At 47.5% G+C, this 10,698-nt stretch overlaps 1 protein-coding gene across 4 annotated transcripts in view; it reads right to left on the bottom strand.

Moving 5' to 3' along the window:
• Nucleotides 1-1,488: 1,488 nt before the first annotated feature.
• Nucleotides 1,489-10,698, bottom strand: part of LOC108244296 (minichromosome maintenance complex component 3 associated protein) — a 12,820-nt gene continuing 3,610 nt past the window's right edge. For 2 of the 4 annotated variants that reach the window (XM_037975933.1, XM_037975932.1), the window contains exons 6-29: nt 10,468-10,661; nt 10,247-10,386; nt 9,937-10,134; nt 9,594-9,862; nt 9,209-9,371; nt 8,766-8,923; nt 8,400-8,623; nt 7,829-8,043; nt 7,650-7,750; nt 7,438-7,569; nt 7,240-7,353; nt 6,937-7,089; nt 6,663-6,860; nt 6,522-6,590; nt 6,311-6,445; nt 5,812-5,962; nt 5,050-5,311; nt 4,861-4,958; nt 4,379-4,769; nt 3,764-3,994; nt 3,550-3,679; nt 3,190-3,375; nt 2,160-2,310; nt 1,808-1,975 (exon numbers count right to left, since the gene is read on the bottom strand). In XM_037975933.1, coding sequence (XP_037831861.1) covers nt 1,808-1,975; nt 2,160-2,310; nt 3,190-3,375; nt 3,550-3,679; nt 3,764-3,994; nt 4,379-4,769; nt 4,861-4,958; nt 5,050-5,311; nt 5,812-5,962; nt 6,311-6,445; nt 6,522-6,590; nt 6,663-6,860; nt 6,937-7,089; nt 7,240-7,353; nt 7,438-7,569; nt 7,650-7,750; nt 7,829-8,043; nt 8,400-8,623; nt 8,766-8,923; nt 9,209-9,371; nt 9,594-9,862; nt 9,937-10,134; nt 10,247-10,386; nt 10,468-10,661 — 4,231 coding nt within the window. Of the gene's footprint in view, nt 1,976-2,159; nt 2,311-3,189; nt 3,376-3,549; nt 3,680-3,763; nt 3,995-4,378; nt 4,770-4,860; nt 4,959-5,049; nt 5,312-5,811; nt 5,963-6,310; nt 6,446-6,521; nt 6,591-6,662; nt 6,861-6,936; nt 7,090-7,239; nt 7,354-7,437; nt 7,570-7,649; nt 7,751-7,828; nt 8,044-8,399; nt 8,624-8,765; nt 8,924-9,208; nt 9,372-9,593; nt 9,863-9,936; nt 10,135-10,246; nt 10,387-10,467; nt 10,662-10,698 lie in introns of all 4 variants that reach the window. The other 2 variants (XM_017430378.3, XM_017430377.3) reach the window with 2 other exon arrangements.

Below are 10,698 nucleotides of genomic sequence, written 5' to 3'. Positions count from 1 at the left end.
GAGCTCTGAGTTTACTTTCTATGCAATAAAAACAAAGTCTCCAATAACTATTACATGCTGCAACTTAAGGAGACTTATTGCACAAACCACACACGGGTTTAATAATAAACCTTCGATTATTCTATTAATTACTTTGTTGTAATGCATGCTTATAAGTTTCACCTGCAGAGTGCAGCAGGACGGTGTTTTTAATGTCCTGTTTTCTGTTTTTCTTCTAGTTTTGTTCTGCAGATCTCTGCCTAGAAGACCTGCAGACACTCGACTGATTCTATAATAAATTTATGGCCACGATTAAAACAAAACAAATTTAAAACAGTTTTAAATTCTCTTTTATGACTGGATCAAGTTCGGTGAAAGGCATCTGGATTTGTTTTTGATTTCTATCTGCAGAGCTTTTTCAGTTCAAACTGAAGGACGCAGAGTTGGACCTCGTTAGGATAACCTCACCATGAATAACGCAGATTATAGAGAATGTGAGCAACACATGCTTCGATTTAAAAGCTGAGTGTCATTTTCTGCCATTTAAACTCTCCCTGTATGTTCTGAAATAAAAGCACATTTCCATATTTTGTACCTTGCCTGGGTTTTTGTCAGGAAAAAGGCTAGTGGAGCCGCTGCTCAAGCTGTTTCAGGAGCTGGTCCTGTGGATGCTGGGAAACAGCAGCTGCAGGCCTCCTCCTCCTCCTCTAGATTCAAACCAAGAGTCTTCTCAGGGCAAGGAGATGGTTGGATAAAAGAAAAGATAACAGAAAAACAAACAATCATCTCTATGTTAATGTTGGACTAACACACAATAAATAGGTGAAGTCTTTTAAACCTCCAATGACTCAATTTTATATACAATGCTGCCCCCTAGTGGTAGGAAATTGAAGGTACATAAACAGACAATATTAGGCTGCTATTATTCCACAGAAGTTTTAAAATACATCAAATTAAAATATATACATTCAGTGTGGTAAACACAAATCAAGAGCAAAAAGTAGTAGTAGTAGTAGAGTTCACTTTGGTATTAATAATCCGATTTTAATACGTTCAAACCACAGAAAGCTGTCCTCTGATGAGACGGAGACAAAGTCCATCAGTAAACACCTTTCTGGTGGAGTCTGCCAATCTTTGCAGCAGAAGGAGCATCTCAGTGGTCACAGCAGGTCTGGATGGAGACACAACAGACACATTAGAGAGTGCATACAAATACAAAGAGTATTTAAGGTGTAACTACCGTTTCAGAGAACTTTCAGTTTATTAACAGGTCTCCAAAAATCAAACATTTTAATCACTTATTGTCTTTAAAGTGACTTAACTTCAGACAAATCCAGTCCTGTCCCTTTGTTTTGGGCTCTCTTACTGTAAATTTGAATTATCTTCATTTTAAATGAGCCGTTCATAAACAAATAAAACTTCATTTCCCAGCATCCATTGTGGCACCATGTCAGGACAGCCGTCTAATCTGATCACACCCTGCTGTGAACACACACAACTAAAGCAAAATCAGTGAAATCAGACTTTTATTTAATCACTGGGCAAGTTTCCAAATCAGCACTAAAAAAAAATAATTGTACGCACACATTCACATCAGTTTAACATCTGTTAAAGCTGGCTAAAAAGAAAAACAAACAAACTGTAGGGCACACTCATAATCCCTTAAAGTGAGCAGTACAAAATTAAACTGTAGAATATTTACTTTTTTGTTCTAATACAAAAATACAATATGTTAAAGCAATGAATGTGAGAGGATTCCAGGAGAGATTGCTTCAGGCAGACCAGCTTCTTTCAGTGGTTTTAAATGTCTGTTTCAGCAGCAGCCCCATCAGTCGTCCACGATGCTCAGCAGAGCTCTCAGCTTCAGGCTGCAGGCCAGCTCTTCCTCTCGGCTCGCAGAAATCTGCTGCTGCAGGTCCTTCAGCCGCCGCGTCAGAGACACACGAGGGCTCTTAGACCAGGCCGCTCCGTCCCAGCGCTCGTCAGGCTCGCACTTCTGGGAAATAAGGAAATTAATGGTTAATTTTTTTTTCCTGCAGCTCAGAGCGACGGTCCTGATCCGGCACTCATTAAGGCTAAAGGAGAAGGTGCGTTCGTCTGCGTCGTTAGCAAAATATCTCATGAGCCACTTGGCAAACGCTCAGAGAGTAATCTTTCAGGAGAGCGAAGTGTGTGGACACCTGAGTGGGAGGGGCCTCTGGAGTTCTGTCACTGGGCGCTCGCTGGACGGTCGTCCGCGTGGACAGCAGGGTGGAGGACGGGACGAAGAGCGAGGCGGACAGGTGGTCCAACGGGTCGCCGTCCAGCCAGCGCTGAAGCTGCTCCGTGCACCTGCAGACAGGACGGGCGTCACACATTCAGCCGACCGAAGCTCAGCTTAATAAAACCGCCTTCCTCTTTGCTTTTCCTGATCATCCTTAGTGTTGAAAACTTTTCTCCATAACTATAATAATCATCATATTCAGAGCGTCACAGAGCAGAGAGCGCCCTGTCCATCCTCTACTGCAGATAAGATCCTTCTTAGAATAAAATATAATAAATAAAAAACTAACTAAAGACTTTCAGAAGCTGTCCATCTGCTGGAAAACGTTTCTTATGAATCCTCCTAAAACACAAAACACAACGTCATGCTGAGATTTAATAAGTTTTAAACCAGTGAAAAACAAAAGAAGACCTAAAATAAAAACTTTATTTCTATAACACTTTTAAAAAACAATCCTCATTGTGCTGCACAAACATTAAAACATAAAAACATTACAGGCGAACCAAAATACAATAAAATCCACTGAAGCAAAATCATTTTAGATTAATAAAATAAACTTTCACAGTAAAACCAATGAAAATAAAATCAATAAAAACCAATCAAAACTCAAAATAATCCAGAACATAAAGACAGTTTTCAAAGGTAGGCTAATAATGTAGGTAAATAAAGCTCTGGGAACCAACTTGTTGGAGCTAAAATGTTATTTTCTGTTTGTTAAATTGTGCTCTCTTTCGTGTTTTTATTAGATTTATTAAAAAATCTAAACAAAACTTGTTCATTTTTTTTAGTTTAGGAGCTTTAAGCTTGGTGAGACTAAAACTGAGTGAAAAAGCAGCCAAATTCCAAATAAAAAGAGAAAAATATGAAGATTTTTGCACAGTACTGTCCTCCTGTGGTTCATTTCCTGTAAGTTTTAGGACACATTGTGTTCAGAGGTGGAGCTGTACCTCCTGCTTTCAGCCTTCTCCTCCTCCAGGTTCTGCAGGACCCTGTGGGCCAGCAGCTCCTCTGCTGTGGGACTGTGTGTGATGTCCAGCTGGGGCGTGGACGCCTCGGCAGCGTCCTCAGGACCGTGGAACAACCTCCGGCCGAGACGGAGGCTGGGAGATCGAGAACAGGCACCGTCAGCCGCCCTGAGGGAGGAGAGGAGGGACAGGAGGGGACAGGAGGGACAGGAGGGACAGAAGAAGAAACTCAGCTGCAGCTGCGTCGCTGTAGGTTTCATCTGAAGGAACCAGAACTGAACCAGATGTTTACCCATCATGCACAGCAGTGGTTTAAACTCGGATGAATCTTAAAGTTCCTACCCATTGGACTCCTGCTGCTTCTCCCGGTGTGTTTGCTCGATGGCCTGGGTCCACGTGTCGGGGGGTCGGAAACCTTTCAGTGAACCTGCAGGGAAATAGACCAGGACGTCTCCGTCCTCCGTCACAGCATCTTAAAGACAAGGACAAACAAATTAACTGCTAATAATAAGGGAAATACAGCACTGTGTAAAAATAAAGAGGCTTGGAATCAGACCTTTACACACAGGCGGCCCCGGCAGCTGCCAGTCTCTCAGCTTGTGGTCGATGAAGATCAACACCACGTCGTCCCACGGAACCTGGCTGAAGGCCGGGCTCTGCTCTGCCTTTAGTCGGACTCTTTCCAGAAGATTATCCAGCTGCGACACGAGGAGAGGCCGACTGCGGCGTGACACGGGGATCTTAGCTGCGTAACGAAAGATGGAGGCGCACAGATCCGACCACGAGCCTGAAGAGAGACGACAGAGTAACCAAAGAGCTGAAGAGTCACTAAAGGTTAAAATGAGCAGGACAGAAGCTAAAAACAACAATTAGCAACAAAAGCTAAAAGCTGAAAGGAGCAAGATGGTAGCTAAACATCACAGATCACATAGAAAGATTTAAAACAGACCAAATACACTAAAGCAGATTTCAAAAAGAACAATATCTTTGAAGAAACTAAAGATATCAAATGTAATTCTGTCAGGAATTTTATTTTAAATAAATTTTGAAAAGTATAAAAGTTACAAAAAACAAACCTCACAGCATCCACTTCCTGAATGAGCTGAACGTATTATTATACAAACTGCTAAAATCGTACAGAATGTAACAGTAATGAAATCTTTTCACTCACCTGCTGCAGGAAGCTCCTCCCACTCTGACAGGTGCAGGCTGAGGACAGCCTCCCGCAGCCGGGCCAGATGCTCCGAACAGTTCCAGCCCAGATGAGGCACAAAATCTCTGGTTTCAGGCAGGACGAACTCAGCGGGGGGCCACGAGAGGCCGCACAGATCCCGGGAGGCCACCGCGTCGGCGACGTGATCCAGGACGGCGTTGTACAGCTGGATGACCGGCCCCGGGTCCTGGGGGGGGAGGAGCGCCGCCGCCCGGTCCTGGCGGTTGGTGTACACTCTGGGACAGAACTCGCGGCTCAAACCGGCCTCGATGAGCTGCAGCAGCGTTTGACACGAGAGCGGGAAGGGCGGCGGTGCACGGGCCAGCAGCCAACGCATGGCCTGGGTCAGCTGGAGACGACAGGTTAAAGGTCAGGACAAAAATGAAAACAAGAAGACGTTTCAGGTGATGGAAGATGCTGGGTTTTGTCCATGTTTGCACCTGTTTGGAGCCCTGGAGGTCATTGGTGGTCTCGGGTACGAAGAAGAAGCTGTACTCAGATATCAGCTCCTCCTTCAGCAGTGTGTGCAGCATCAGGGCTGAAGGAACCATCAGAACAAAGCTGGGGAAATTCACAATAACCTCCACCTCTAATAAACCCCTTTCATTCTCCCTGCCGGTGATAAATACCTTCTTCCAGTTTCTGCGTGCCGGCAGCGCCCCAGCAGCCCGGCACCAGAACCACCAGAGGCAGCGGGCAGTGCCAGCTGTTGAGCTGCTGCAGCTGTTTGAGCTGGAGCAGAGCCGATAGCAGGGGCACGTCCTGCTCCTCCTGACCACACCCGACGACGGGAGGAGCGGGGAGCAGCAGGACGAGGGCTCCGGTGCCCTGGAGCTCCGACAACTCCTCCACTTTGGACAGGCCGGGTTCAGTTAGCGGGCCTCGGGTCGCCTGGAAGACACGGAGGTTTACTGCACCCATAACAGAGAAATACTTCTGTCAATTACTGTTAAATTAACTTTTTGTACTATTTCAGCCATTCATATATCAAAATGTTCAGCTTATTCAACAGATGGGTGTTATATTTCCCTCATAGAAATGTATTCAAATCCATCAAAATCACTGTAATATTTAAAATCTGCTCCAACATGCTGGCTCTGTTTCCTTCAGCTACTTTCAGCTTTTATTTGGCCATTTCCTATTTTTAGCTTTTAACTAACCTTTTACTACTTTTAGATACTAGCTACCATTTTGCTCTTTTAGCTTTTAGCTTGTGCCCTGCTGCTTTTAGCTTTAACAACTCTTCTTTCTAAGTTTCAGCCGAGTCTTTCAGGGCTCAGGAAATGAAACTTCTCTCGTTCCGTTGAAACTCATCCTGATGGAATCAACTCGTCTCCGTCTTTATTTCCACCTCTCAGCTCTGCGCAGGACTCGGGCCGCTCAGGTCCTACCTTGATCGTGATGTGGACTTTATGAGTCCTCTGACGGTTCTCCTGCAGGACGTTGGTGACACAAAGAGTCCTCATGGTGCCGCCCGGCTGCTGCTCCTCCTCCGGGCCTCCGTCGGCACCCAGCTTCACCTCCAACCAGTCTGACAGCAGCCTGAAAATTCACAATCAGCTGCGTTACAGACCACCTTTCAGGAAACAGTTTACTTTTTTACAGCCTAGAGGACGTTTCTGCATAAAACTAAGCCAACCTTGTAACTATCCACCATTTTTGTTGCATTATGACTCCTACAGCTTTGGAAAAAAAAGCCTGAAATCCCTTAAAATACGTCCAGCGCTTCATCAGATAAAGACGTTAAAGTCATTTATGAGTTCTGACCAAGAAGGCGACGACGTTCCTTCTCATCAAAAGATGATTTTAATGATTTTAATTTGAAACTCTTTCATTAAAGGAGGCGGGCAAGGCCTTAAATTATCACTGTAACTATGAATCAAAGCTCACCTGTCAGCCAGGCTGGCTACGCTTTCATGATCGCTGGGTAAGAGGAGCAGGGTTTTCCAGAAGATGCGATCAGGAGGGTTTGGGATGTTCTCCGTCACCAGCGCTGGCAGATCCAGGGGCGCCCACACCGTCTCCCTAAAGAAAGCATCGCAAACGTGTTAAACTGCTGCTTCCTGACAGGAATCCCTACCTGAACCTGAGCTGGACTTACTCCAACAGCTGCTGATAGAAGTAGTGGACTCTCATCTGGTGGACTGCTCCTTCTCTCATCCTCAGCAACCTGAGTAAAGGGCAGGAAATGTGTTTTCATGGCAGCTCAAAGACGCAGCAGGAGAACGGAAGGTGAGCTCACCTGGTGCTGGACACGGCTAGCACGCCAGCGTTTCCCAGGTTGATCAAACCTCGAGCCAGATCTGCTCCGGAGGGCGGAGTGGGGGCGCTAGGAGCCAGGGCCTTGAGTCTGAAACGAGGGTCGACGCAGCAAGGAGCCGCAGGAAAACCTCTCATCTGTCGCTTCAGCTTCCGGCGAACTGCCACCACATCACGCCACCTGATGGGACAGACCATCTCTTACTGACCGCTAACAGGCTTTTCTGTTTTTTAGACTTTGTCTCTTTCTTTTTTACCTCTTGATGTACTTGTGCATGCGCTCCAGCTCTGTTTCGAGGAGACCTTCGACCAGCAGAGAGATTTCTGTGCTCAGAGTCTCTTCGATCAGACCGCAGCAGATCTGCTCGGTGCATTTAGCCAAACGTTCTGCCTTCTCATTCCGTGCCGCCCTGATAAAATAAGACAGAGAAGAAGATCCAGATAAGTGGAGTGAATGAAGGAAATACAGCTTTAAGACAGAACAAAGTGGCTGTTTTACAAAGCCACAATATCCTACGATTCCTTATCTGTGTGAACTTAATCATCTTCTGAAGCCTTACTGAATCTCAGCGGTGGCGGTGTCCTGGATGGTCTCGTCTACCACTTGATGGATGATCTCAGTGCAGAGCGAGCAGCTGAACTGAGCCAGGAAGGCCTCACGCTCCTGCCTCCGCCTTCCAAAAACAGACACAGGAGAGGAAACGTGGGTAAGCAACATGGGTTATTAATTCTGTGGAAAATGACAGTGTCTGACAAACCTCGCCTCCTCGAGCCTGCGCTTCTCTTCAGCGACACGCTCCTGTTCCAGTTTGACCTCGGAGGAGGATATTTCCTGCAGCATCTGCCCCAGCACCTCTCTGACCAGAGACTCCACTTGCACGTCGCTCTCCCTGCAGGAGCAACAAACATTAAAACCACCAACGGTGTCTGAAAAGAGCCGTCACCGCGGCGTGATGAAACCTGAGCTTACGCGAGAGCTGCCGCGGCGTAGCTGGCTGCGGCGTCGGCCACGTCCTTCACTTCTACTTTGACCACCTCTTCTATCACAGAGTCCAGCTCAGCCACGATGTCCTGAAGGAGCACAAAGACGTGAGCAAACTGCAAACGAGTCGGCGCGGCAGGAGAACGGGCCCGGGAGCTCTGCCCCACCTCGTCGCTGTACGCCGGCTGAGGTTTGGGTGGAGGAGACGGAGGTTTGACGGGCTCGGGCTGGAAGAGCTTGACGGCGGGGGGGTACAGTTCTCCTGTCTCATCGGTGACAGCTGGAGGCAGCTCAAATGCAGAGGGGACATCTGGAGGTTTGACTGGCACAAACTGAGGCGACGGTTCGATGTCGAGTGGCGCTGTGAGCTCCACGCTGACCCCTGAAACAAAGACAGACATCCGTTCATTCAAGGGTTAGCACTCAGAGTATGTGTCAGCTACTATTCCATCAGCTTGCAGCTCAATATCTGTAAACTCGACAGACTTGGAGCCCTTTTTGTGTTCGCAAAGATCTGTTGTATGTGGCAGCCATCTTGATTTGGGCTGACTCCAAAAGTTCAACAGTTGTAGACGTATATTAAGAGATTATTTCATTAAAATCCATGCAGTGGTTCATAAGATTTTTAGCTAACACACAAGCATTATCAACATCACCACCCGCTGCTGAAAGGCAGAAGATAAATAAGCAGAATCCCTTCACAGCTGACAGAATAAGTCACGTTTGTACGAAGCAAACCTTTATCAGAGCTCAAACTGGGCTCGGCCATCGGCCCGCTGCCACGATATTTGTTCTGGGAGTCGAAGCTACAGGTGGGAATGTGCTGTGGAGGGTTGGGAAGGGGGCCCCCGTTCACCACCTGTCCAACCAGCACCATTTTCTTTGCAAGGATGACGTCAGACTTCTTCTGGGACAGGGGAAGGTCAGGCTCCTGGAAGGCCACTCGGCTCAGCTCCACCATCCTGAGAAATTCACATTCAATTGTTCGGATTTATTTTCTCATCAGGTTTATGCTGTCGGGAACATCTGTCAAAATTAAAAAGACTTAATAAAAGCAATAAAGCCGTGATTTATTTGCATTTTCCTCCCGGCGCTGAGGTTTACCCGTCGTTGACGTTCAGCCCGTATTGCTGGACAAAGTCAGACGCTTCGGTGGCATTTCGGAGCATCAACATCCGAACGATGTCCTCGACGGGAAACAGGGTGGAGCGCGGCCCCACGGTGTGAGCCATGTTCAAGGCCTTCAGTGCCATCGCTCTGACCTGAACACACACACACACGTACCATTTATAAAAAACACGTTTAAATAAAGTTAAACTCCTGAAACATGAACTTTCCTGTTGAAACATAATGACACCACCTCAGCAGCTTTGTGCACTAATTCATTTAAATTTTCAAAGCTGGAAAACTTGTGGCTGCTTCACAAACAGCCTTATTCAACTTACAGAAGTGTATTTTTTAGACAGGAGGTCCCTGCACTGCAGATGTTTGTTCGTTTCCTCCCAGACATGCAGAAGCTGAGGAGTCACACGCAGTCAGTTTCCCACCTGATTGAAGTACCGGTGCAGGAGACAGCTGGCCAGGTAAGAAGCTCTTTTCACCAGCTTAAAAAACCGAACAAAGTTGTTGCTGTTGACGGCGGCGAATGCTTGAACGGCGAACTTGACCTCGGGCGAGTTGCGCACCTCCTCACGGAACTGCTGCACCTCCCTGCGTGGACAAGAAGTGAGAGGTTCTTATATCAGACTGAGATACGGCACGAAAGAAACGCCGTAACAAAGACCAGAAGCAAATAATAATAATAATAATAATAATGAGGCCTGGATCGATCTGTAACCGTTGAAGACGCTTAACTACAAGCTGAATTCTGAAAAAGTCGGGATGTTGTGTGAAACAGATTCTCTAAACATGACTTGTTTCGGGCCGACTGACCGCAGGATGTCGCCGTCATTCAGCTTCAGCAGGACGTTGTACTGGCGGAACTCGGCCTCGTGGGGGCAGAAGACCTGCTGCGTCACCAGGTCCTCGTACATCTCTTTCAGGCTCTGCAGGCACTTTGTCATGTTCTCGTTGTTGATTTTGGCGTCGAAAGACGACATGGACTCCTCGCAGAGGTGGTGGGCACAGTGCACGTGGAAGCGCGTGCACTTCTCGATCAGGGAGACCGTGTGAGGGCAGCACAGGCGCTGCTGGGTGATGTCCTGAGGGAACAAGCAGACAGTTTGTTTTCAAACAGAAGTTTTTGTTTTCGTTTGTCTCTCGCTTTAATCCTTACCTTGCGAATTCCTCGGGTTCTGTTCCACACAAAGTCGTACCAGTCCCGGTAGTTGTCTTGAACCTGATCCAGGATTTGAGTCACCAGGTAGTCCATGGTCATGCTGAGCACAGGCAGGGGCCTCAGCTCGTGGGGGAGGGGCTCCTCCTGGTCGGCCGAGGAGCGGCTGTACTCCTTGATGGCAGCAGCATGATCCACCTGTTGCACATGTGTCACAGATAAAAGGAAAGCCAACAGAACGACTACGCAAGGTGCAGGAACGATGAAAGAGATGAAGTAGATGAGACAAAACAGAAAACGGGAACCCTACCATCTCTGTGTTTGGGATAACCTCGAACACGCTGAGCTGGTTTCGTGTTTCCCTCATGTACCGTTCCTTCTCTGGACACATGTCAGGACAGGTCCCCACAAAAACTTTAGACATGTCCAGGTCTGTCCGCTTGGGCCGACCTGCGAGGATGCAAAGACACAACTGTGACTTGTCTCCAGTTTTCAGTGGACGCAGCAGGTTCTGATGAAAGCCAGCCTCACCCTGACGCAGGATCTTGTCCCTTTGTTCCAGGAGGCGGTACTTGTCCTCGGTGGTCTCAGCGACCTGACCGATGAGGGGAACGAGGGAGGACGGGACGGGACGTTCTGAGCTCTGGGACTCGGCGATGTTCTCTTTCTGAGGCTCAGAGTCGAACTGCAGCAGCTTGACCGGGAAAGGCTTCTTCACCGGAGAGCTGCAATGATTATAGAGCCACAGTGATGCAGGAACTA

This window comes from Kryptolebias marmoratus, linkage group LG6 (assembly GCF_001649575.2).
Source record: "Kryptolebias marmoratus isolate JLee-2015 linkage group LG6, ASM164957v2, whole genome shotgun sequence".
NCBI lineage: Eukaryota > Metazoa > Chordata > Actinopteri > Cyprinodontiformes > Rivulidae > Kryptolebias > Kryptolebias marmoratus.
Note: the sequence above shows the minus strand (reverse complement) of the source record. Positions and strands in the feature narration are given on the sequence as shown.